This window comes from Echiichthys vipera (assembly GCF_963691815.1).
Source record: "Echiichthys vipera genome assembly, chromosome: 2".
Classification (NCBI taxonomy): Eukaryota; Metazoa; Chordata; class Actinopteri; order Perciformes; family Trachinidae; genus Echiichthys; species Echiichthys vipera.
Window position 1 is genome coordinate 2,927,308 of NC_139827.1, and position 27,586 is coordinate 2,954,893.

The 27,586-nt window shown below is 46.0% G+C and overlaps 1 protein-coding gene across 1 annotated transcript in view; it reads left to right on the plus strand.

Moving 5' to 3' along the window:
- Positions 1 to 27,586, plus strand: part of LOC310955259 (voltage-dependent T-type calcium channel subunit alpha-1I-like) — a gene marked incomplete at its 3' end in the record, with an annotated part of 214,196 nt that overhangs the window by 131,263 nt on the left and 55,347 nt on the right. The window contains exons 16-24 of the mRNA XM_083925060.1: positions 1,978 to 2,048; positions 2,293 to 2,782; positions 6,205 to 6,305; positions 11,932 to 12,055; positions 12,996 to 13,064; positions 21,118 to 21,296; positions 24,373 to 24,499; positions 25,076 to 25,201; positions 26,621 to 26,710. Coding sequence (XP_083781186.1) covers positions 1,978 to 2,048; positions 2,293 to 2,782; positions 6,205 to 6,305; positions 11,932 to 12,055; positions 12,996 to 13,064; positions 21,118 to 21,296; positions 24,373 to 24,499; positions 25,076 to 25,201; positions 26,621 to 26,710 — 1,377 coding nt within the window. The remainder of the gene's footprint in view (positions 1 to 1,977; positions 2,049 to 2,292; positions 2,783 to 6,204; positions 6,306 to 11,931; positions 12,056 to 12,995; positions 13,065 to 21,117; positions 21,297 to 24,372; positions 24,500 to 25,075; positions 25,202 to 26,620; positions 26,711 to 27,586) is intronic.

The window sequence follows — 27,586 nt, forward strand, 5'->3', positions numbered from 1 at the left end:
CACTCCTTCCCCCTCTGGAGATGAAAAAGCTCTGACTATATAATACCCAGTTCATTAGGAGCAGCATTTCTTTCCTATGGCTTATGCTATATAGGGTGGAACCAATTGCCTTGACAGTAAAACACACAAAACACACGCAAACACACACACACCCGTTCCTCTCGAGTGATCCGCAGTGCAGTCGTGTGCTGACCGAGGTGTTATTTAATAGCTAGCGAGCACGCTTCACTACAGTTTCTATAGAGACGGATGCATGGATTCTCTGGTATATGGCAGCAGCTCACGCCGTGATTGGCAACATGTGCGTTTCCAAGGGTAAAACACATAATTAGGTCCATCATGCTTAGCAGATTAGACATGCGGAAACAAACAGAGCTGGTTATGTTCCTCTGAGTGGAACTGGCACTCAGGGGTTTGCATTTTAAACTGGATGACAGCCTGCTGAGTGCACTGCAGTCCCAGCTGAATGGCCCAGTTTATATTTCATTTGCACAGCCATTAACTCACACTGTACGTATTTAATTATTAATGAATAGTTGACCTACGATAGCAGGCGTGTTCTTTTGCACTTACCCCTGTAGCTACATATTCACATACTGGTGCTGCCCGTGTGAATCCACTCTTCTGCTGGCAGGTGGCAGATGCTTGCTTAGGAGCCTGTGTGGAAAACAAGACGAGCAGAACTCCTTGTTTTGTTCCTTGGGGGGGAGGGGGGGGGGGGGGTCACCAAAGTTTACTATGGTAAAAATATGGGTCCCTTAAGAAAAAGGTGGGGAACCACTGCCTTTTTGGACGCTAACCGATGGCCCGCGCCCGCGCTCGAAAGACGAGCTCTCGGCCCTGAGCTCACTAACTCATAGCTGATGAGCTGTGAGGTTGAAGCACATATAGCGAGAGTTAAATAAGCCTCATACGAGACAATATATCCATACGTACAGACCTGTTTTACATTTTCTTTCTTAGCACTTTGATTCCAGATTCAAGAAGCTTTATTTATTTATCCCGAGGGAAATTATTGTGCAACAGTTTCAATACAAAGATGGGAAAGGGTCAGAGTGACAATAAGCATAAAAACATAAATCAAATCAAAGTAAAGCTAACGTAAAATAAATCAAACAATAACTAAGTGTGACAGAGTGCAACAGACATTGTGGTTAAACGTAGGTTTATACAATATACAACAATATGCAGCGTGCAGTTTAGCAGCATGTTGAAATAAAATTAGTACAAACGAAATAAGTGAGGGTTATACGGTGGTGTGGTGGTTAGCACTGTCGCCTCACAGCAAGAAGGTTCCAGGTTTGAATCCCGGCTGGGGCCCTTCTGTGTGGAGTTTGCATGTTGTCCCCGTGTCTGCGTGGGTTTTCTCCGGGTTCTCCGGTTTCCTCCCACAGTCCAAAGACGTGCAGGTGTTCGGTTCATTGATGACTCTAAATCACCCGTAGGTGTGAATGGTTGTCTGTCTCTGTTCGTCTCTATGTGTCCTGTGATAGACTGGCGTCCTGTCCGGGTTTACCCCGCCTCAAGCACGATGTCTGCTGGGATCGGCTCCAGCCCCCCACGACCCCGACAGGGACAAGCGGTTGAAGATGAATGAATGAATAAATAAGTGTTAAAGTGTAGCAGCATTTCTGACTGAACTAAGTGACAGTACAACTAAATAAAGTGATGTAGTGATGATAGAAAGTGACAAAGTGACATTTGCTCAGGACGTTGGCGTTTACACGTCTACAGCGCACCTTCACTGGCAAATGTCTGCTTCCTTTTGCAACACACAAAGGGATGTAGAGATGCACATACATGAGTGTTTGAACCGTTTTTAATTGAATATTTACGATGTACTGTATATTCATGCATTCTTGTACCCCCCGTTCACTGTCCAGTCTCTCTTCACTGCTGTGCTCGGGTCTTTGTTGCTTGTAGAGATTTGTTTTAATGGATGCAAAGTGATGATGAACTACTGTGTCTCTATCCCAGCGCCATGCTCGCAGTCCCAACTACCACAACTGGGGGCGCCCTTTCCTCCCACAGTCATCATGGAGTCGCAGGTAGATGATTAGATTAGCTTTCACCAACTGGTTTCTATTTCCTTAATGAATCCTTAATACCTTCATTAAGCCTTAATTATCTACATGAAAACAAACCTTTCCTGTTGTTTTATAGTCTAATTAGCTTCATAGCTAAACTCTTAATTCGCAGAGACTGTTGATTACCTCTTCATTGATACTTTAAGAGTGGTTCATGAATATTAAATATTTAAAAGCTGTATTTTTGATCCATTCTGCTCTGCAGGTCTAGCTCAAACAGTCTGGGCCGGAGGAGCTACGGGTTCGGCGGGGCTCCTCTCGTGGGCGGCAGCCTCCGTGTGCACAGCACCCGCTCGCCCTACTCCTACACCTATGCTGCAGAGCAGGAGTCCCTTCTCTCCCACCCGACCCACTCCCATCACGCTCCACCTCCTCATCATCCACCTCCGCCACCGCTGTTCCTCTCCAGACACTTTTCCGCAAGGGGATATCGGCGGGCTCTTTCCCTGGAGCTCCCAGAGCTGCTTCGGGCAAGTGGACAGGCCCCGGGTCTGCCCCCAGTCCAGCCGGACCCCGGGAGAAGGAGCGGGTCTGGGGCAGGGGGGTCCGTCACTGGGGGATCTGGGGTTTGCAGTGGTTTAGGAGCGGACCACCGGGATTGTAACGGCAAGGCACTGGGCAACCACACTCTTGAGGTTTTCCCCCAAGTCAACGCACGCAAGGACAGAACAGACCTGGACGAAGAGACGGATTACGTGAGTCGACATTAACAGTCACTTGTTCTTTCTGTGCTCACCTCTTAACATAATAATGGAACATACTCAGCTAAAGCATTTACGGCGTAAAAACAAGTAAAATCATTTTATCCTCAACATTAGAGGAAGCCGGTGTATTGATGCTAGAACTGGTGTAATTTTCGGGTTCGGCCCTGAAACAACCGTATCCGTCGATCCCTAAAAAGAACCATTAACAGTAACTACGAAGAAACATCTTAAATATATAATCCGCAAGATTAATTGTCTGCTAAGTTCCTGTCTGTCACAGAGTGAGTTAAAACAGTGGTGATTGATCATGTGACCCACTAATGAAAGCACCTGTATTTGCTGCTTTGTTGAAAAACATGATCTGAGTGTCTGCGGAGACTTTTTCCCGCGCTTAAATCAAATGTGCCGCACAGTTAGTGGCGCTCTTTACGTGGTTCCCCTTCTTCTTCGGACCTCCTATCTGTGTGGAGCATGTGAAGGCATCACGCCGCATCGCTGCTGGTGAGAGCTGCTGATCTACTGACGTCACACAGTCGACACTTTGGTTTCCAAAGGAACTCTGGGAGATGAAGTCCCAGAGGCTCGCCTGCAGTTCCACCTTACCACCTAGAAACAACGCATCTCACTTCTTACAGATTACAGCTTTAATGTATAGAAGGCAATTTTCTTCAACTCATAAACACACACACACACTCTCACACACACACACACACACACACACACACACACACACACACACACACACACACACACACACACACACACACACACACACACACACACACATACATATACATGTGAGGAGCTCTTTTCCAAAACGCTATAAATCCATTTTAATAGTTTTCAGGAAAATTACATTTTTTACCTTTTTACCCACACATTTGGTTAATATTCATTTTATCTTGTCAAAATGGTTTTTATGGCTCAGTCTGAACATGTTGAACGGACGGACGACACAAAAAACTCTCCCGCTTCAGAGCGCCGCCATGTTGGATCGCATAGAGCGCTCACTGAGTTCTGATTGGTCGAGAGTTTATAGTAATTTTCCACTTTTTTTGTGGTGTTTTCATCTGTTTTTAATCGTTTTTGTGTTTTTCATCTGTTTTTAGTCATTTTGTCACATTTTTATGGTGTTTTTCATTTGTTTATAGTCGTTTTTTTCACTTTCACTCAGTCTGAACGTGTTGAACGGACGGACGAAACAAAAAACTCTCCCGCTTCAGAGCGCCGCCATGTTGGATCGCATCGAACGCTCACTGAATTCTGATTGGTCGAGAGGACGTATCGCATTCAGGCTAAAAATAGGTTTGGCGCTGGTCGCGGTTTGGAAAGGAACTGCATCTTGAGACCATTTTAAACAAGGAAATAAAGAGATTTGGCAGAAACACTGATGAAGCAGTGAAAATATTCTGTTTACAGCAAAGTGGCTCAAACTCATTTTTTATCTCGTTTTAGAAAAGAGCTCTTCATGTGTTTTCCTGTTTTTTTAGTTAAAATTCTTTACTATGGTAAAAATATGGGTCCCTTAAGAAAAAGGTGGGGAACCACTGCCTTTCTGGACGCTAACCGATGGCCCGCGCCCGCGCTCGAAAGAGGAGGTCTCGGCCCTGAGCTCACTAACTCATAGCTGATGAGCTGTGAGGTTGAAGCACATATAGCGAGAGTTAAATAAGCCTCATACGAGACAATATATCCATACGTACAGACCTGTATTACATTTTCTTTCTTAGCACTTTGATTCAAGATTCAAGAAAAATTCTTGTTTGCGGCTGCGTTTCGACCAAGTTGCAGTTTATCAATCAGTGCAATCAATGTGAGAAAATACAAAAGCATGGGTCGGCTCTTTGGTAGAGGGCTAGGGTCTAACTTAAAGGTAAAAGACAACCTCTGTCATGTTGTTGATATCTGATTCAAGTTGTTATTTACTTCAGGCTTTTTCTGTACAGCCGGTCGTAATGAGGAGCAACAGGGCCCCACTCGGGGACGCTGCTCGGAGTGGGTGAATGGGGAATTATTTATTGGTTCTCAGACATAATAAAAATCGAACCAAATCATAAATCATCATAAAACATAATCACTGTGGGTGTCGGTGCACAAATTAAGCAGCAGTAACCTCTACAGTGACTTTGCAGTCACAATATTAAAGTGTCATTCTGGGGTAAAATCATCCCATGGTCTTTTTTGACACTTGCACACATCAAATAAGCCGTCGAGACAGTTCTTTTGTGTGTATAAACTATAAACGGAGACATCCAGAAGAGTCGCTAACGGTCGCTAACAAACGGCAATTGGATGTGGCTAACAGTGATTAGCTCGGGGAGGTACAGTGAAGGCATTCAAAGGTCTTTTTTAACCACTAATACTGCTGAAAATATCAGCAAACCTCTGCAGCAGCATGAGAAGAGTCCCTACACATAAAACAAAGCACCAACAATGTAGTTAGTGAACCCAGAGTTTATTAAAACAGTGTTTTAAAGACGTACCTACTGGCCCAGGTACCAGCTCCTCTCATAGTGGTTAGAAGGAATTAGTGGTTAAAAAAGACGTTTGAATGCCTTCACCGTACTGCCCCGAGCTAATCAGTGTTAGCCACATCCGGCTGTTAGCGACTGTTGGAAGAAGAAGAAGAAGAAGATACACACACATGCACAAACAGGACCTATATACATGCAATTAAAGGAGAGATGTCAGAGCGAGGGGACTGCCAATGGATTGGCGCCCCGAGCAGTTGGGGGTTCAGTGCCTTGCTCAACAGCAACTCGGCAGGACCCAGGAGATGAACTGGCACCTCTCCAGGCACCAAATCCTCCCATGGTCTTTTTTGACACTTACATACATCAAATAAGCCGTTGAGACAGTTTTTTTTTGTGTATGAACTATTAACGGAGATCGGGAGTCGCTGGGGCGGCAGTAGCTCACGTCCACGCTCTATTCATGATCCACACAGGGAGCGGCGTGGACTGAGCTACTGGCGCCCCAGCGACTCTCCAGGATTTCTCCGTTTGAAGTAGTTACAAGAAAAAAAACTGTCTCGACGGCTCATTTGATGTATGTAAGTGTCGAAAAAGACCATGGGAGGATTTTAACCCAGAATTACACTTTCCAAAGTTTCCAAATGTGCCGGATTCAATTCTAATGCTAATTTAATCATTAGCATTTACTGTATGGGCAGAATGGAGATGAAATAAAGAGTCATCTGAAAACAATATCTATACACACTGTGGATGTTGTAGGTGGTGATTCATGCAGCAAAGTCACATAATTAGAATAACGCGCTGAAAACCGTGATCTCGACACAAACGTGATGATATGTACGTATGTGTTACTTGATCATTAGCTCGCTAATCTGAAATTTTAACACACCCTCATCATTCTGTTCTTCTTTAATCTCTTTTCTTTCCTCTCGCCTCCAGAATCTCTATTTCCGCGTCCAGAAGATGATGGAAGTGTACAAACCAGACTGGTGTGAGTCCAGAGAGGCCTGGTCCGTCTACCTGTTCTCCCCTCAGAACAAGTGAGTGTGCGACTTCAGCTCTGGCGGCGTCTAAAACTTTACAGACCTGTATTTAAAACACTGGATCGATCCGAACCAAAAAAAAACCTCTCAGTGAGAAAACAAAACGGGAAGCGTCTCTCTGGACGTGTCAGTTAATGTTTGCTCGGCACTAAAGCGCAGAGAGAGGGTGGAGAGACGAGACGACAGGCAAGACAGATGGCGCTGAAAGCAAATGCTAGAGAGTCTTACCGGCTCCGTCCTGATGTGTGTGTATGTGGAAGAACAGCGAGCTGCAGAGTCGAACCATTTGTCCGAAAACGCCTGTCTTCTGGTTTCACCACCGGCTTGTTAAAGTGATGTCGCTGTGTGTTTCCTACGAACCAACCTTTTGTCTCTAGACGATGTTATTGACTCCTGGCTTCAGGTTGTGTGTGTGTGTGTGTGTGTGTGTTCCTCTGTGTTCGTCTGTGTTATTGTGCTTTCTCCCAGCCTTCATTGTATTGCTGGTTGAAAAGGCCCCTGAAAGCAACATGAGAGAAAAATCCCTCAGTCATCTACTCACTCACTCACTCACTCACTCACTCACTCACCCTATTCCCTGCGTGCTGATAGCCACTTAAGGGAAGCCAGGCCCAAGGGCTGTGTTTTGGCATCCTGGCAGGTGCCATCTGTCAAGCAAGGGCTGTGTGTGTGTATGTGTGTGTGTGTGTGTGTGTGTGTGTGTGTGTGTGGTAGCAATAGGTTAAATCTCTGGAAGTGTTGTGTAATGTGTTTGTGGATGACTTTGCATATGTGCATGTGAGAGCGTGGGAGCGTCTATGCCTTGTTAATGCTTCAGTGTACTGTATGTGAGCATGTGTGTGTGAGCATATGTGTGTGTGTGTGTGTGCGTGTGTGTGTGTGTGTGTGTGTGTGTTTGCTCTGACAAGGGTGCTCGGAGTTTGGATGACTGAGTGCCAAATTAGGGAGCCAGCATATGATCGAGGGCTGCACAGGAAGATATGTAGTTGTCTACAGAAGTCATTAAGTTTAGCTAACAGCGCTAGCATTAATGACGAAACTTCCCTTTCCCGGGCCTCATTAACCAGCTCTAACTGGGGGATCCTGAGGCGTTCCCAGGCCAGTGTGGAGATCTAGTCTCTCCACCTGGTCCTGGGTCTTCCCCGAGGCCTCCTCCCAGCTGGACGTGCCTGGAACACCTCCCTAGGGAGGCGCCCAGGGTTCATCCTTACCAGAGGATCCTGAACCACCTCAACTGGCTCCTTTCAACGCAAAGGAGCAGCGGCTCTACTCCGAGTTCCTCACGGATGCTGAACTTCTCACCCTCTCTCTAAGGGAGACTCCAGCCCCCCTCCTGAGGAAACACATTTCAGCCGCTTGTCCCCTCAACCTGGTTCTTTGGGTCCTGACCCAGCTTTAATGACCATAGGTGAGGGTAGGAACGCAGACGGACCGGTAGATCCAGAGCTTTGCCTTCCTCAGCTCTCTTTTCGTCACAACGGTGCGGTAGAGCGACTGCAGCTCCGCCCCCGCTGCTCCGATTCTCCGGCCAAACTCCCGCTCCATCGTCCCCTCACTCGTGAACATGATCCCGAGGTACTTGAACTCCTTCACTTGGGGTCAGGACTCATTCCCTACTCATTCCCTACTCATGCCATCCTTGCAGCACGTTATTAAATGTAAGCTACTCAAAGTGAAAACATGGTGAAATGCACATGATTCAAATGTAATGCGTGCATATCATGCTGCATTCGGGGGCTGCACATATATTTCTGAAGGCTGCTGTTTGCGGGCGGCACTTTGAGCAACTACGCTCTACTGAGTGTCCCTGAGCAGGATTAAAGCAGACAAAAGGAGAAACGAGCCAACAGCACACGTTGCGTCTCAGGTGTGATAAGTGCTTACGCCAGTGATGCCACTGGTCAGGATCGATAGCAGAGGACAGGGTTTGCCAGTTCTCAATCGATGGATGGAGACGCAGGGTTTGCCAGGAAAAGCAGTCAGATTAGCACATTGATTGTCTCACAGAGAGCGCGCAGGTGCAACAGTAGATGTACTCTGTTTCCTTTAAAGCTGGCAGATGAGATGAGAGGAGATGTGTGGGGGCTTCACTCAGGGCTTACTGCCTTTACCGGCTCTGGAGCTGACGATTTGACAACACTGCAGGTGTGTAGGGTTATTAAAGTCTATTCAGGTATAGCCCTGCGTCTGGTTCTTACCACATGATGCAAACAGTGTCTCAATGCCTGGTGAGTTTTTCCACATTTGGATAATTTCCCCCTTAAAACATTCAGATTGTTTAGAAAGAAAGTCCAAAAATGAACAGAACAAAAGTGTGTTGCATCTTAAATTTCAGTCCATTCTTGACTACAAATAGCTGCAGTAGTTCACCCTTAAAATGATAATTTTTACACCAATTACTAACTCTATAATGTGTCATTTTCCACTTGTGAATCCACTGAGAACCAATAATTCTCTCCGGTTTTGGTTCACCGTGGAGGCAAGAGAGTAAAACCAATGCTTCTTCGAGAATCTAAGGCAACGCGGGTGAGTTATGGATTTACGAATGATCATTTTTGGGGAAAGTGAATATGACTTTCACATTTAACCCTCCTGTTGTCTCCACCACTGTGTTAAAAACCAAATAAAAATCCCATAAACGATTTTTTTTTAACTTGAAATTTCATGACTTTTCCTCAATCGGCACCAACAGTAGAAAAAGTGAAATGTTGCTTTTATTCACATTTCCATGTCAGCTGTACAAAAAAAGGTACAAAGGTCGTCCTGGGGTCAAAATGACCCGTGAGGCACAAAGAGTTGAAATCAAGGTCACAGAGTTATTTACAAACCACTGAATGTTACAATGTTTGAGTTGTTTTAATCAGTCGCAGACGTAAACAAGACAGATCATGGGGTCTTCTCACGGACTGCTGTGCCTTTGATCAGTCTCAGATCAATGAGTAGCAGACGTGAACGAGACAGTAGCAGACGTAAACAACACACAGGTGTTATCGCAGACTGCAGAGATTATAAAGGTGCTGCAGACGACAGGGCCCTGAACTCTGTCTGTGCTGGAGCCGTGAGTGTGTAGGATGTATCAGAAGAAGAAGATGGGGAGGAATACAACCCAGAGCATGAGGAATCATCTTCAGAAGAAGAAGAAAACCCTGAAGCTGAAAGAGAGACTTGGCAGGATGACATGGTCCTCAGCAGCATGTGACCAACACGGCAGGCATGCAGAACAAAACGTCCTAAAGATGACCCCAGGACCCACAAGGTATGCTGTTTCTCATGCCCATGACATTGTCTCTACGTTCTACCTGTTTATCACACCAGCAATAGAAGAAAAGCAAGCCAGCAAAATATGGGATCAAGTCTCGGGTGGCTTGCGATGCCAAGTCAAGCTCTGCTTGGAAAATGCAAGTCTATACCGGGAAGCCGACCAGTGGATGCCCAGAGAAGAACCAGGGGATGCGAGTTGTGCTTGATGTGACAGAGGGACTGAGGGGTCACAATCTGACATGTGACAGTTTCTTCACATCTTATGAACTCGGACAGCAGCTCCTGAAGAAGAAGATCACCACGGTTGGTACAGTTCGAAAGAACAAGCCTGAGCTCCCTCCTGCACTGCTTGCGTCAAAGGAGAGAGAGGTTTTCTCATCAAAAGTTTGACTTCACGCCCACCACCACTCTAGTTTCTTACCTCCCAAAGAAAAACAAGAATGTAGTTCTTCTGAGCACACTGCACACAGACGGGGATGTTAGCGATCGTGAGGACAGGAAGCCAGTCAGCATCCTAGACTACAACCGCAACAAGGGAGGTGTGGACAACCTGGATAAGGTGGTTGGAACATACAGCTGTAGAAGGATGACTGCCCCCTGGCTCCTGGTCATCTTCCACAACATCATTGATGTTTCCTCCTACAATGCCTTTGTGATTTGGAGAGAGATCAACCCGACCTGGATGTCTCATAAGCAAACAAGAGTGAACACAAGGGTGTTCCTGGAGCAGCTGGGAAAGGCACTTTTAATTCCACTCATTGAAAGAAGGAAGCATGTCCCCCGCACAGAAGCCTCAGCAGCAGCTATTCAGAGTGCAGGAGCTCCTGATCAACCTGAGGATCCAGCTACCACAGCCACTTCCCCAGCTAGGGCAAGTAAGAGGAAGAGATGTGAGTTCTGCCCTCAAAAGAAGGACTGTGAAACACAGACTGTGTGCTGCAGGTGTAAGAAATACATCTGCAAAGGCTGCACAGTTGCATACTTCCCTACATGTGCCAATCAGTTGAATGGGTCATGTTATTTTTCATATCTTGTATTGTACATTGTCTGCAATTGTTTAAACTGAGTCATTAGGAGGAATAAAAATGCATTCAAAACTCAAGTTATTCACACATTTTGTGGTAAATGACAAGTTGTTTCTTCAAGCAAGATGAAATTTGGTGTTTAGATTCAATTAAGCTGCTTATATTAGGGCTTTAGTGAAGACGGGTCACTTTGACCCGGAGGACACGGGGTGTATACAGAAAATGAGGACAACAGGAGGGTTAAGCGGGCCTGCGCCCTTGGTAGGACCAAGGTCCAGCAGGGAGGGGGTGTGTCGGTGGGGCCCGCGCCCACGGCCGACAAAAGCTTGGATCAAGGGATGACTTTCAATAGATCGCAGCGAGGGAGCTGCTCTGCTACGCACGAAACCCTGACCCAGAATCAGGTCGTCTGCAAGTGATTTAGCACCAGGTTCTCCACAAACATGCGGTGTAACCACAGAGTTCTATCTTCTCATTCGTAAGGGTGTTGACTTCTACTGGAGACGAAGCTTAAAACGTCTGTTCAGCACAACGGAGTTGAATTGTCCGTCATGTGCTCTCGACTCATCATGCTCGGCTTTTAACACACGTATCCCTGCAAAATATCAGATGTCAACAGTAAACAATGTTTCCTTTCACCCATTAGAGGATGTGTTTTGGGAGATCTATCTAAGAAATTCTAAACTTTCTGGCAATTTTACACTTTTCTCTTGTAATCTTAAAATGCTCCTAACACGCGTATGGCTACACACTAAAATGTTAAAGAAATCCACCAGGTCAACTCAAAAATGTTCAATTCTCATATATTTATGATAAAAATCTGACCAATCATTTTATTTGGTCTGAATAAAATGATTTGCAGAGCTTCCTGCCTGTCACCCGTCACTCCGCTTCAATTGCGCTGCTCATGCTGCGTTCCAGTGCCATAGGAAGTCCGAAGTTTGGACATCCAACGAGGCAAAGTGCACTGGAATACCTGTCAAAGTGCAATCACCTACTAGCGAATTTGGAGTAGCTCGATCGCCCTCGGATAGTAAGAGGTTCCACTTTGACTTTGAGGTATTCCAGCGCACTTTGCCTAGTTGGAGGTCCGAATCCTCGGACTACCCATGGCACTCGAACGCAGCATTTCTCTTTCAACGCACGTGTCAGGGGAGGGGGGAGTGTCAGAGATCAGGCAGGGGAAAGAGGGTGAGACTTTGGAGGGAAGAGTGCTCGAACTGACACATGCAAGAAAGGTAAGACTTGCTTTAAGTTTCCCCAAAGGAGAATGGAAAGGTTTCCAGCTGGTTTGATCTTTCTCTTCCCTCTACCCCCCTCTGCTCCTCTCCCGTCAGGTTCAGACTGCTCTGCCAGTCCATTATCGCCCATAAGCTCTTTGACTACGTGGTCCTGGCATTCATCTTTCTCAACTGCATCACAGTGGCTCTGGAGAGGCCGAGGATCCTGCAAGGCAGTCTGGTAAGAGCCGTGTTTCACCACGTCCCTCATCATCAAACAATCAACCACGTAATGCCGCGTTTACTCATAAGCAATGGAAGGTGTTGTACTCTGACGGGATGCATACAGTATCTGTGCTGAGACTCTTCTCATATAACACGTAAACCCTCAGAGCCCATAGGTGATTTAAAATATTGATCTCATACCTAACTTTGCGTATACGTAGTCCTGGACATTACATTCGTTTGAGGTACGTAAAGATTGTTTTATGTCCCCCTGTCTGCTCGGAGGTCCGTCCCCGCTGCACCCATTTTCAAATCGCAACTATTACACATGGTTAATGTTTGCGATCCAATCTCCTCTTGTGAGTGGGGAACGACGAGGATGCGGTCGAGTGGGAAAGACGATAGAAGATAGAACACTAAACAACAAACTGTCACATTACATCAACCGTGATGTACTTTGTATCTTGCTAGCATGAAGTTATATACACGCGAACTGTAGCGTTTGTGATGATCTTTACTCGCGCTGTAACATGTGTAGTCCATGTTCGCCAATCGGGGGGGAATAGTTTAACCAGTTAAGGAATACAACGGTCCGGCGCTGCATGCCAGTCCGCTCAGGGTATAAGTACTAGACCAGGTGATCAGCGTAACAGGCTGGACGACAGGAAACGAGAGGGACACAAACATACAGGGAAACACAGACAGAGGGAGACAAACTCACACAAAAGGAAGAGAGGAGGATACTGACAGAGCGAGTCTTGACAGCAAAACGCTGAAAAATGAAGTCTCCGTCCTGTTTCAGAGCTTCTGAGTAAAGTGCAGTCATCTGCAAGTGTAACGTTTGCATCCGCCGCTTCTGTCCGTCTCCTTTAATTCTTCTGCTTCTCTCTCCTCTATCCTTTAAACCCTTCCCCTTTGACTTCTCTCAGTATTTCTCCTCTCTCCTTTTGTTACAGGAAAGGCTGTTCCTCACTATTTCCAACTACATCTTCACCGCCATCTTTGTGACGGAGATGACCGTCAAGGTAAAACGTCCTTTCTTCCGTCGCTCTATTCAATTTGATTCACTTACCTCTGTCTTCGGCAGCACTGTCGCCTCGGAGCAAGAGGGTTCCTGGTTCGAATCCCGGCTGGGGCCCTTCTGTGTGGAGTTTGCATGTTCCCCCCGTGTCTGCGTGGGTTTTCTCCGGGTTCTCCGGTTTCCTCCCACAGTCCAAAGACGTGCAGGTGTTCGGTTCATTGATGACTCTAAATTGCCCGTAGGTGTGAATGGTTGTCTGTCTCTGTTTGTCTCTACGTTTGTCTCCTGCGACAAACTGGCGTCCTGTCGAGGGTGGACCCCGCCTCATAGCCGATGTCAGCAGGGATCGGCTCCAGCACCCCCGCGACCACGACAGGGACAAGCGGTTGAAGATGAATGAATGATGAATGATGTCTTCTTACTGCGCTTCTCATCACATCGTCATCCTCCACCGTGGTCATTTTCCTCTTTCCCCTCCTGCCTTGACCTTGTAGCTCATCTCCCTCTCATCCCTGACATCTGCTCTCTCTCCCTCTCATCTCCACCCCTCTCCTCCCATCCTCTCTCACCCGCCCATCCTCATTCTTCCTTCCTCTTTTCTCTTTCTCCTCCTTTCAACTCTGCAACTTGAGGTCTAATCAGTTGCACATGTCCCATTAGCGATGGGCAGCTGGATAATGAAGTTAATTAGAAGGCCATCGCTCTTCAACTGGCCTTTAGCCACTCCACCACTTTCCGTCGATAAACACACACACGCACACACACACACACACACACACACACACACACTGACACACACACACACACACACACATCCACATTTTAATCCACTAATCTGCTGTCCAGAAGACAGGGCATCATCCATTATTAAGGGCCTTCTGTCTCCAGGCGTATTCTGCGTTGGTAGAAACCTTATGGTGATTTATTTATGACCGAGGATAATGAAGACATGTGTAGCACAATGGTATGCAGATCATCTCTGCACTGTGGTGGTGCAGAGTTCACATGTGCACATTATATGCATCCGGCCCCTGGTTGAACTTCTCTCTTCTGTTTCTCCATCTCCCCCTTTGAATCTTTATTTACTCCCAATCCTCCGATCAGTCTTCTCGCTCATACTTTCACTTGCTTTATCTCCTTTGTGCCGCTCATTTGATTCATTTCATATTCCGTTCTGTATCCGTCTCTTTACTGTTCTCTCGGATCTCTCGCCCCGCCATTTGTGATTTAATCAGTCGAGCTCCATTGTTATCTGCGCCCTGCTTCATTTGCACACTCAAATGCGGTCTCAGTACTCTCCTGCAGCTCATTTGCTTATCTCAGATAGTTTATCAGTTGCTGTGCCGTGGCTCTAACCTCCACTCAAAGGTGTGACTGTCACAAAATCAGGGGACCACTTGTGTGTGTATGCGCTGCATCACTGCTGTAGTATTGTAGTGTACATGCCACACACTCGTTTGTCTTAATATACTCGTGACAGCATTTATTTTTTCAGAATCAGAATCAGAAATACTTTGATAATCCTAGGGGGATTCTTCTTCTTCTTCTTTCTCACCACAACAAAGATATTAACTTTATCAAGAGACTTCATTTAGAGAGCAACATATTTATTTAATAGTTTGTTTGTACAGGCCAATCTCACCTACTATACAACATCATAAAGGTTTCTGACCAAGCTCAAACTCTACGAAAAAGTCTTAACCCACACACCGAACCCAATGGATGAACTACAGTGGGACACACCCCAACAAGACTTTGAGACTGTGTAGTCCTGATCATACGTAATCACAGCGCTGCTGTCCTAGTATAACATTAACTGTACCTGGAACAGCTTGCCAGCACAACTGAGGTCTCTGAGGTTTTCAAATCAGGGCTTGTACTTAAAACGTAAAACTGAAGCAGTCTATGCTTTTGGATCTCTTTCCCTTTGCACTTAGGATCTAATGGGGACTGTTTGGACGTGGCTTTCTGTATTTATTTTATGTGAGAGAGAGAGTAAAGTACGTTCAAAGCACAAATAAACACTCACACACACACACACCGCTTCAAAACTCTGCTGCAAGGTGCTGCACTGTCAATTGGGAGTGGATGCATAGCTTCATCCTGTATGTGTGCTTGTGTGTGTTGTTAAAAGAGACACACTGCCTTGTTCCCTCTGTGTTGGTATGAGACGCCGAGGAGGAGGGGCATGACAAAGCTGTGGTTTGATAACCGCGGGCTGCTCACACTGTGCGCTATTATTGACTGGGGGTTAAACACCAACGCGGGACCCAAAGGCTCTTCGCTGACACCCACAAATGCCCGGCACACAGCAAAATAAGAAGGAAAGAGGACTTCCAGGAAGAGGGCGGGGTCTTACTTACTTAGTTATTAGTTCATAAATAGCTTTTATTATACCTTTCAACATATTCATTGTCACACTATGTAAATGGTAAATCATTAGCTAGAACCTGCACACATTCATGTCACCTTCAGTGTCTTTGGGAACATTTCCAAGTGGGAAAAAACAGTAAGGGCACAGTGTCTGATTAATTAATCGACAATTGAGGTAATGATCTCCTGCAGTGCTTTTTGTTTTCTATATCTTTCTCAATATAGGAGCAGTACCACATGCTTTTGTTCTCACTGTCTCTCACCCTCCTCCCATCTCCCATCCTCCCTCTCTCCTTCGCTGTTGGTTGGGCCTATGCTGTTATTGCAGGCTGGTCCGTCTGATCTCTCTCCGAGGAGCACTAATTAAACAGAGTTTCCTCTCCGAGACGCACTTCATCACTGTTCTCATCCCCTGTCCAAACACACACACACACACACACACACACACACACACACACACACACACACACACACACACACACACACACACACACACACACATTCATGCATGCACTTGTACATGAGCGGTAGTGATCAGTGTAAACAGTGTTACCTGCACACAGTGAGTTTGACCTTGAACATTAGACTCTAATTAGGAACAAGGAGGGAAGTGTAGATCTGGCTTTCTATTTACCCCTTCCTCTGCCTGTCTCTGATACACACACATCCAAACACACACACACAATAAACTCAAACATGCTTGTCCATGGTTGACTTGTTCTTGTCACACTGTCTTTTGCCTGCTAACACTGATCAGGCTGTTGTATCCTAAGCTGACAGAGTGAGTTTCATACAAGCACTTAAGCAGCCACTCTGTTGTTGTCACTGCTTTCTGTGCTTACACTGTCATCACGCCTAATTACAATATAAAACATACTGCGATAGAGACACTGTCAGCGCTACGTTTCCCCTTCTCAGTTGGTCCTACCTCGGCACTAGTCATCCAACACTAGGACTGTCATGAAAGAGCAAACAGTTTGAGACAGAACTTGCAAATACTGTAACAGCTTTGAATGTGTGAAGCTGGGACGTCTGCAGAAAATGATGTTTCCGTCAAAATGACGTGCTTTTTCTTTAAATACTGCCTCGTAACACTTGCGGAGGAGCTTAGTGACACAAGCTGAAAGAGACACAGGCAAACTGGAATTCAGCATCTTAGTTTTAAGTATCATTATCTCTCCACGTCTATTCCTAGGATTTGAGAAATTAAGGTTATTTACTAAAGTGCCTCCGAAAGCTTCACAGCTTGTGTTGTCCGGTCAGAACGCTTCCATCAAGAGCAGTGGTCTTATGTCAGCGGTCTACAGGATGGATTGAGAAAGTACACTGCTTTGACTTATGCGCACTAAATTTTTACATTTAAACGACTCCACTGGAGCTGCTTGGGTGATGATATGAGTTACAGGAGGAAAGATGTGCACTATCAGCAAATGTCCTCTGATTATAATTTAATGAGCAAGTTGGTGAAGTAATAACGCTTAATGTTATGAGTAAATCAAGTTTAAATGTTAATTATAACTGAATCAAGGACTCATCTAACACAAACAGTTAGTTCCTCACCTATCCAAAGTAGTTTGACCAATTAGTGGCCTAAATTCAGCATGCCGAGACAGTTGAGGTGGTTCAGGATCATCTGGTAAGGATGAACCCTGGGCGCCTCCCTAGGGAGGTGTTCCAGGCACGTCCAGCTGGGAGGAGGCCTCGGGGAAGACCCAGGACCAGGTGGAGAGATTAGATCTCCACACTGGCCTGGGAACGCCTCAGGATCCCCCAGTTAGAGCTGGTTAATGTGGCCCGGGAAAGGGAAGTTTGGGGTCCCCTGCTAAAGCTGCTTCCCCCACGAGACCCGACCCCGGATAAGAGGCTGAAGATGAGATGAGATGTTCTTCATATCAGAAGCATTCCAGCATAGTTTGACCAATAGAGCCTAGGCTCATATTAATATTCACTATTGATCAAATTAGTCTGTCTCTGTTTGTTTCTATGTGTGCTGTGATAGACTGGCGTCCTGTCCAGGGTGGACCCCGCCTCACGCCCGATGTCAGCTGGGATCGGAGATCTAAGCTCTCTGTTCCCTGGGTCTCCGAAACACTTGAGCGTGAAGTACAATAATTGCCATATTATCTGCACGGTGATATTGCAAATGGAGTTTGAATGTGATTTAAGTTTGAATTTAATGTGACGTGCTTGCCCTGTCAACCAAAGTGCAGCTGGCTGAGTGAGAAGAGCGCGCTTTGATGATAGCGCTGGCATCGACCGGCTATAGATTTCCCATGCATCATGTTTTATCACGGCCATATTTGATCTGCTTAATGGAGGCCCCGCAGCGTTCCCACAGTCTCCGAGGGGCTTCAGTGTAGCAGGCTGCTATTAATAACGGAGCAGACGTGTTTTAACTCGCTACGCAGCCAGCCTGTCAAAACATGACAAAAGACCTGCCGTATAGGATGTGACAGTGACTCTGGTGTTCAGATATTACCAGCCAGGACGGATGAAATGCTTTCTCACAGTGAGAGTTTTGGACTATGTTGCAGGAAGATCATCTGTACCTTAACAGAGCTGTGTGCAATTCTGCAAACTGAAGACTCGTTTTAGTTTTCTCATGCATGAGTCTCGTTCTTCATCCTTCTCTCCCTTTATCTGACTGTCTGTGTGTTTCATCCACCTGACAACACGGTTCACGGCAGTATCTGTTGCCGTCACTCTCTTTGAGTTACCGCGGTGAGTCGTGTGGTTTGTTCAAATAGAGCAGGGGTGGGCGATTCCGGTCCTGGAGAGCCACCGTCCTGCATGTTTTAGGTTTCTCCCTACCCTAACACACCTGAGTCTGACACACCTGAGTCTTACAATGATCAATCTGTGACGAGCTTCAGCTGCTTGATAACGAGTAGAGCATCAGACTCAGGTGTGTTGGAGCAGAGAGAAACCTAAAACATGCAGGACAGTGTTGCCCACCTCTGAAATAGAGGTGACATTACATTACATTTCATTTAGCTGATGCTTCTGTCCAACGCGACTTCCAATAAGTGCATTCAGCAATTAGGGTTCAGACAAGAAGAGCAAGTTATTATGTGAGTAAACCTGCAGCTGTTAGCTCACAAAGAGTCACTGAGCAGGAGAAAGTAACTTTTACCAGCTGAGATTACCACAAAATGTCGCCCCTACTCATCATTGATCATGTTTGCCACCATAATTATGATCATTGTTATAATCTATAACCTTAGCTGTGCTTGTTTCTACTATTCTGCTGTATTAATAAGTCATATTCACATTACTATAGATATTATTATAGTTACTGTTACGCTTTGGTTGCTTGCATCTCTGGAAGTGTGTCTGTCTCTCTGTCCATCTGTCCGTCTTTTCTCTCTCTCTCTCTCCTTCTCTTCCTCTCTCCGGTGCAGACAGATGTCCGTCCTCCACAGAGCTGGGTCTGTCTGACGTTCCTGTCTGTTATAGTGAAGGTTTTCGTCTCCACCGTACTCTACGGGGGAATTGTTGGGTCTGTGTAAATCATAAATAAGTGATAGGGTGTGGTCTTTACCTACTCTGTAAAGTGTCCTGAGATAACGTCTGTTATGATTTGTCACTTTAAATAAAATGTAATTGAATTGAATCTCCAATACTGTTTTAAGATAGTCAATTTACCAGCAAGTAAGAAGTAAATCTGAACTTAGCTCTAGTCTGAGTTACAGTCAAATCAAGGTATCCTTAACTCTAGCTGGTTTACAAATCTGAGTAAAACCGTCCTAAATCAGAAGCAGCACAACAGAGCAGACATGTAAACCTTAGACAGCAGATAAAGCAACAGAAAGGCCTAGTTAAAGAGTCCTTAGCTTGATTTCAAGCAGCCTTGTTGCTGGAATCAGAACGCCAAATGCACAGATGGCACAGAGGTGGCATATGTTGTTGATGGTTACCAGCACATGATAACAGACTTTTGCCTGAAGCCTCATGAGAATACCTCCACAAGGTTTAGCTCCTCTACGTAAATGCTGCATTCTTAGGTAAGAACAAAGTCCATGCACACTGAAGAGCTCTCTTGCTCACATTTGAGTGCTGACAGGTTTGTCAGCTATCTAATAACTAGAAGTAGGTATTTTTGGAGCTATTGCTGTTGTTGGATAACACAGCTGGAGAAAGACAAGACAAAAAGGGTGAGAGAGAGGGGAAAACATGCAACACAACCAACTGAATGTTAACCAACAAGCTTGTTTGGCATTCAGATGCCTTCACATGCTCCACCCTGACAGGAGGTCCGAAGAGAGAACGGGGAACGACGTAAAAAGCGCCACTAACTGTGAAGCACATTTGAGTTTAGTGTGGGAAAGTCTCCACAGACACGCAGATCGTATTTCTCTGCAAAGCAGTGAACACAAGTGCTCTCATTAGAAGAAGAGAATTACTACTTTATTTATCCCGCACTCTTATTATTAATCATGTTACACACACACAGGCCCGAAATACACACACATGCACAGACAGGACCTATATACATGCAATTAAGGAGAGATGTTAGAGCGAGGGGGCTGCCAATGACCGGCGCCCTGAGCAGTTGGGGGTGAACTGACACCTCTCCAGCCACCAGTCCACGCTCCATACGTGGTCCACACAGGGACTTGAACCAGGGACCCTACGGTTCCCAGCCAAGTCACCTATGGACTGAGCTACTGCCGCCCCAAGTGGGGTAGTAGTGGGTCATATGATCAATCACCATTGTTTTAACTCACTCTTTGATATTTAGGAACTTAACAGACAATTAACTGGATGAAAATCTTACAGATATCAAACATTTGCTGCGTGAGGCTCGACAGGCCGCTCTGAAAAGTTTGTAGTTTGCTTCTGAGGACATCATTCGTAGTCAGCTTGGATTCACAGCAGTTACAGTGGATTCATCGGTGACCAGCGGCGTCAAATGTCTACAGAAACTTCTGAAACCACTCCTGCAGGAGGATTCGCTGCACAGGGGGTGGCAGCTGACTGAGTGTACTGTACGGAGCGAGCATGACAAGAAGTGGATGAGGTTGCTGGAGTAGTTTCAGAAGTCTCAATGGATGTTTTTTCATTCGGTTTGACACATTCCCTATGACAAATCTGGGTCAGCGTTGCAATCTATTGTAAAACGTCTGGATCCAAGATGACTGCAGCTCATGGAGGAGCGGGTGCAGAGTGTTCAGAGCCTCCCTTCAAGCCTGCAGGTGTTACCTATTTGATACTTCTCAGTGGTTTATTTGTAGCATTGTGCCATCATTGTGCGTGTGCCGCAACCCCGACCAGACGAACGCGCCATCATCACTTATCCCACATTTGCCTCACTCTGCCTTACTCACAGACTCCTTTTCTCCTCTTTGAGCCTCTTCTTCCTTTCTCCTCTGCCCCCACCTCCCACCTCTCATTCCTCCCAATGATAGATGCCTGTCTGTTTCCACAAACCTTTGTTGTCTAGATTATTCTCTTCCTCGTACTGCATTGAACACCTCTCGCCATCAATCGCACACCTCTCAACCTTTCCATGTTTTTTACTTTCATTCTTGTCTCCTCTCCTCCAGAAAGCAGCTGACATGAAGTGAAGTGTACTGTTTGAGAAGGGAAATACGAAATTTGAATGTGTGTGTGTGTGTGTGTGTGTGCTCGTATGTGTGTATGACCACTGTTGCATTATCTGTGTGTGATTCTCATCTCTCCAGGTGGTGTCCATGGGTCTGTACCTGGGGGAGAAAGCCTACCTGAGGAGCAGCTGGAACATTCTGGATGGCTTCCTCGTATTCGTGTCTCTGATCGACATCGTGGTGTCGATGGCGGGCGGTGCCAAGATCCTGGGAGTTCTCCGCGTTCTCAGGTTGCTCAGGACGCTCCGCCCCCTCAGGTCAGGAAACAGTTTGGGTAATACGTTTCTTCACTTTAGATTTAGTATAGAAGATCGACGCCACTCCTTATGTATGTCTGTTAAAGCAGCATGCAGTTAGCTTACCTTAGCAGAAAGACAGCCAACAGTTAGCTTAGCTCAGCAGAAAGACAGCATACAGTTAGCTTAGCAGAAAGACAGCCAACAGTTAGCTTAACTTAGCAGAAAGACAGCATACAGTTAGCTTACCTTAGCAGAAAGACAGCCAACAGTTAGCTTAGCTCAGCAGAAAGACAGCATACAGTTAGCTTAGCAGAAAGACAGCATACAGTTAGCTTAGCTTAGCAGAAAGACAGCAAACAGTTAGCTTAGCTTAGCATAAAGACAGCCAACAGCTAGCCTGACTCTGTTGAAAAGTATTAAAATCTGCCCAACAGCACTTGCTCTCAAAGCAGTTGCCAGGCAACCAGTTGAGACTTCAGTTACTGGTCCCAGCCAAGAAATAGTCCAGCACAACCCCCCATGAATTTCAAATTTTTACATTCTGGCTATTATACGGATTAAACCATGTAAACTAGTGAGATTCAGGGGTGCTGGTAGGCAGATTTAGTTACCGCGAAAGAGAGTCGGGATGTCTCTTTCCCACTGTTTACAGTCTTTGTGCTAAGCTAATCAGCTACTCACAGTAGCTTTATACTTAGGGCGGCTGTGGCTTATTGGAAGAGTGGTTCGTCCTCCATTCGAGAGATTGGCAGTTCAATCCCCAGCTCCCCCGGTCCACATGTCGAAGTGTCCTTGGGCAAGACACTGGACCCTGACTTGCTCCCCGTGCTGCGCATGGGTGTGTGAATGTGGTGTGAATGGTTAGATTAGATGGTCTGTAGATGTCCACTGCCATCAGGGTGACTGTCTGTGTGAACGGGTGAATGTGACAAGTAGTGTGAAAGCGCCTTGAGTAGTCAGAAGACTAGGAAGGTGCTATATATAAGTACAAGATCATTTACCATTGACCAAATAAGCACATTTCTCAAAATGTCAAACTATACTGAAGTGCATACAGGCATTCGAGAGACTGTGAACAAATGGGTAAAAAAAAATGTTTATGCTGTTTTGGATACAATGCATTTTGTAAGGGAATAAATTTTATAGTATTTATACCATTCAAAGGGTGAATGTCAGCTTTCCACCCCTAAAAATAAACCCAGTGTCCTGACATACAGGATGTTCATGAGATGTGGGAGGAGTCAATGTCCACTCTCACATTGTTTTATTTGAAAATCAAACAAACATGTGACCTCAACGATAACTAAGAGGTTAAATTCCAGTCCATTAATACACAATACTACACAATGAAAAGCAAAGATCCGAAAATGGTGATGATGAAAAGGTAAAAACCAATTCTCTTTCTGTTTTCCTGACTCATTAATCTTCCCATGACAGTTTGGATTTATCTGGGTGTGTGTTCACAGGTTTGGAACCACCGCTTTAAGTGTTTTTCATGTGTTTTTAACCATTTAGCGCCTAACTTTACCTGACAGAGCAGTTAAGAAAGAAGCTGAGGTAGAGGAGAAGGTTCAGAGAGCACAAATTACATTCAACTAAGGTCATCCTGGGTGTGAATGAGTTCTGTCTGTACTGTCGTTACCTGAAATGCACCTTGGTAAATGGATGGTAAATGGAATTGTACGGATATAGCACCTTTTCTAGTTCTCTGACCACTCACGTCGCTTTTACACTACTTCACATTCACCCATTCACACACACATTTATACACCATCTGTCCCTCCAAGCACTAGGAAGTGTCCTCAGCACACACACACAGGCCCGAAATACACACATGCACAAACAGGACCTACATACATGCAATTAATGGAGAGATGTCAGAGCGAGGGGGCTGCCAATGGTCAGCGCCCAGAGCAGTTGGGGGTTTGGTGCCTTGCTCAACAGCACCGATGAACTGGCACCTCTCCAGCCACCAGTCCACGCTCCATTCATGGTCCACAAAGGGACCTATGGACTGAGCTACTGCCTCCCTAAATACACTCATTAATATCGGAGATATCCTGGACAGTCGCGGACAGTAATTAATGTAATGTAATGTGGCTAACACTGAGCAGCATGGTGAAGGCATTCAAAGGTCTTTTTTAACCACTAATACTGCTCAAAATAACACCAAACCTCTGCAGCAGCATGAGAAGAGTCCCTACACACACAACAAAGCACCAACAACGTAGTTAGTGAACCCGGAGTTTAATAAAAGAGTGTTTTAAAGACTTACCTACTGGCCCAGGTACCAGCTCCTCTCATAGTAAAGTCCATTCAAGTGGATAGATCCTCGAGGCCCACATTCCACACACAAGCTTAGAGTGAGTCCTCTAAAGAAGCGTTCACACCAAACGCTCTGAAAATCAATGTCACACGACACACGAGATTCAGGCGGCGGCGGCGGCAGGGGGAATGGAGCATCTAGCGTCTGGAGCGTCTGGAGCTTCTGAATCGACGCAAACAAAGTTGAAAATATCAAACTTTTCAGGCGGCATGGCAGCGCAAGATCCAATCAGCGTAAGCAGCATGAGAAGAGTCCCTACACATAAACCGAAGCACCAACAACGTAGTTAGTGAACCTGGAGTTTATTAAAAGAGTGTTTTAAAGACTTACCTACTGGCCCAGGTACCAGCTCCTCCCATAGTATGATCCATCCAAGTGGATTACCAAAGTCAATCCCAAAGGAAGGAGCCCATTGGTGCTTTGTCTTCTCATGCTGCTGCAGAGGTTTGCTGTTATTTTGAGCAGTATTAGTGGTTAAAAAAGAAGTTTAATGCCTTCACCGTGCTGCCCCTAGCTAATCACTGTTAGCCACGTCCGGCAGTTAGCGACTCTACCGTATTTCTCCGTAAATAGTTGTTACACGGGGAAAAAAACTGTCTCAGTGGCTTATTTGATGAGTGTATTTGCCAAAAAAGACCATGGGATGATTTTACACGGGAATTTCCCTTTAAATACAAGGACTAGTCCCTCTCTTTATCTTTCATTCTCTCTATCCCCTGATCTCCCTCCCCCTCACTATGTCCCTGTATCTCTCCCTCGGCCCTCCAGGGTGATCAGCAGAGCTCCAGGGCTGAAGCTGGTCGTCGAGACCCTCATCACGTCCCTCAAGCCCATCGGCAACATCGTCCTCATCTGCTGCGCCTTCTTTATCATCTTCGGTATTCTTGGTGTTCAGGTAAACATCAGCGTATATGAATTAATATGTTATACAAAAACAAAGCAACAAAACAATTTAAATCCTCCCTCAATACGTCAAATCCACTGTACTGTTGCTGATATGTGTAAAGCATAACAGGTTATATTGTTAGTATTATAGTTTTAATCGTATTTTCAGGCAGGTTCACAAGTTTTGCAAACGTGCGGCTGACTTGGTGTTTCCAGTTTTCTCTTTCATCAGTCATCTCGTTGTCAGTCCCGTCCCGTTCTTCCCCACATCACTCACACGTTATTATTCTTTCTGCGTCTGCCACGATGCATTATTTTACTCGCTCCCCTCTTTGATGTGTTCAATATGATTACGGATTAAAAACATCTTCCCTCAGGAGGAAAACCACACCAAGTGATATCAAGTGCAATTGCAGACGTCACTTAGGCTTCATCCACGTGCCAGTTACAGACGCTAATTATCAATTACTTCAAAAGCTGCGTGAAAGAAGTGGGTAGAAGAAGAAGAAGTGTTGTCATGGCTTCATCAAAATGTGTCTTTGTGCTCCTTTGTCTCTCATTTCCTTCTCTCTGTGTGTGTTCACAGCTCTTCAAAGGGAAGTTTTACTACTGTGTGGGTTTCAATGTGAAGAACATCACTAACAAATCCGACTGCCTGGCTGCCAACTATCGATGGGTTCACCACAAATACAACTTTGACAACCTTGGACAGGTACGAGAAAGAAAAGACCAGATCCCTGACGCCCGGTATGACTTGTTTTGAACATGAACTCCGGATGTCAACACAAACAATAGCGCTCATAAAGATGATAGTAATGATCAGCACACTCTAAAAAGGCCCCTACATGTGATACGCGGTAAAAAAAGTTTTGCGCCGATCGTTCCATTCATTTCCTATGGAAGAGGCAGTAGCGCCCAATGTAGCGGCAGCACCCAATGTAGCGGCAGCACCCAATGTAGCGGCAGAGCCCAATGTAGCGGCAGCACCCAATGTAGCGGCAGCACCCAATGTAGCGGCAGCACCCAATGTAGCGGCAGGACCCAAGGTAGCGGCAGCATCCAAGCCAAGGTAGCGGCAGCGCCCAAGGTAGCGGCAGCGCGAAATGTAGCGGCAGCACCCAATGTAGCGGCAGCACCCAATGTAGCGGCAGCACCCAATGTAGCGGCAGCACCCAAGGTAGCGGCAGCGCCCAAGGTAGCGGCAGCGCCCAAGGTAGCAGCAGCGCCCAAGGTAGCGGCAGCGCCCAAGGTAGCGGCAGCGCCCAAGGTAGCGGCAGCGCCCAAGGTAGCGGCAGCACCCAATGTAGCAGCAGCACCCAACGTAACACGGCACCCAACGTAGCGTGGCACCCAACGTAGCGGCATCGCCCCCAATGTAGCGGCATCGCCCAATGTAGAGGCAGCGCCCAAGGTAGCGGCAGCACCCAATGTAGCGGCAGCGCCCAAGGTAGCGGCAGCGCCCAATGTAACGGCAGCGCCCAAGGTAACGGCAGCACCCAATGTAGCAGAAGGAACCCAATGTAGCGGAAGGAACCCAAGGTAACGGAAGGAACCCAATGTAGCGGAAGGAACCCAAGGTAGCGGCAGCGCCCAAGGGAGCGGAAGGAACCCAATGTAGCGGAAGGAACCCAATGTAGCCGCAGCACCCAAGGTAGCGGTGCCCACCACTCCGCTGCGCTCAGGGTTCAAATCACTTTAACTTTGACCTTGTTGCTGCTGACATTTCAAAAGCTCAACCAACGAGATAGAAGCTTTGAGTGTGACGTTTACATTCTATCTCATTGGTTGCGCGTTTGAAAGGTCAGACGGTTTAAGTCCTCTGGCACACAGGAAGGGTTTAAAGTTCAGAATCTTGTTTGGACTGCATTGCTAAAATAATGAATCAACAAGTAAACACAAATATAAGAGTGATGCTGTAAATAAATGCTCAGATAATTTATTTTTCAGTAGTTTACTGGCACACAGTAATATTTGTGTTTGGGAAGTGTTACTATGTTGTTTCGTCTTCAGTTGTATTTTCATGATAAGAACTTTAGCACACGTAAAATAATCAGAAGCATTAACCAGTTAAGAACTAAGTAGAGTTGTGTGTGTGTGTGTGTGTGTGTGCGCGTGTGTGTGCCTCCTCCAGGCTCTGATGTCCCTGTTTGTGCTGGCCTCTAAAGACGGCTGGGTCAACATCATGTACCATGGACTGGATGCAGTGGGGATAGACCAGCAGGTAACAACAGACACATCCCGCAGACATTTACAACACTGGTACAAACTTGTGTAAGTTCACTTTAGTGTAACACACAGTAACATGCTGACACACAGGAAGTCACACGGGAAAGTCTTTGTGGGCAAAGTAGCCCACCTGCCCAGAGATCCAGCCACATCCTTCAACTCGTTCAAGGGAATCCCACACGTTCTTGGGCCAGATGGGACGTTAACTCCATCCTTCTGATCAACCCGCGATTTCCAACCAGTTGGATGTCCCCAAGACTCCTCCACAAGGAGGCTTCCTGATCAGATCGCCAAATGAAAGGTTGAGCTAAAGCAGGAGGAGCCGAGTAGTCTAAAATTGTTTGCTGAATGTCATCCCCTTAAATGAATTATTAGGTTGCAAAATGCTGCCTTGCCACCCTCCTGCACAACGCGCCGGTTCAGAGAAGTTTAGAATTTCAGTAAACGTCCCTTTGACCACACAAACTGTGCACGCATTCACACACACAACATCAAAATGTGATGACTCGATGCAAATGAGTCTTATGAAGTGGCTTCAAAGTGAACAGATTCCCTTTAGAATTGGTTTTGTTTGAAAATCTATTAGGGGATCTATTAAAGAGAGGGCATTATGCTGGATGAGTCAGCTTCCCCCCGCCTCAGGGACAAACCTCAGTGTAGTCCGACGTGGCTCTGAAGGACTAACCGTATCTGCGCTCCGTCCTGCACTTTCAACACTTGACGCTTCTCCAAATTGAAAATCTCTTTTTTTTGCACCTGAACTTGATTCATGTTTTGTCCTGACTCCATGCAATGACTACCTGCACCAACTCATCCCAACCTGTTCGTCACGTCGTCTCACTTTCTTGCCTTTTCTTCCATGTCCTCGTTA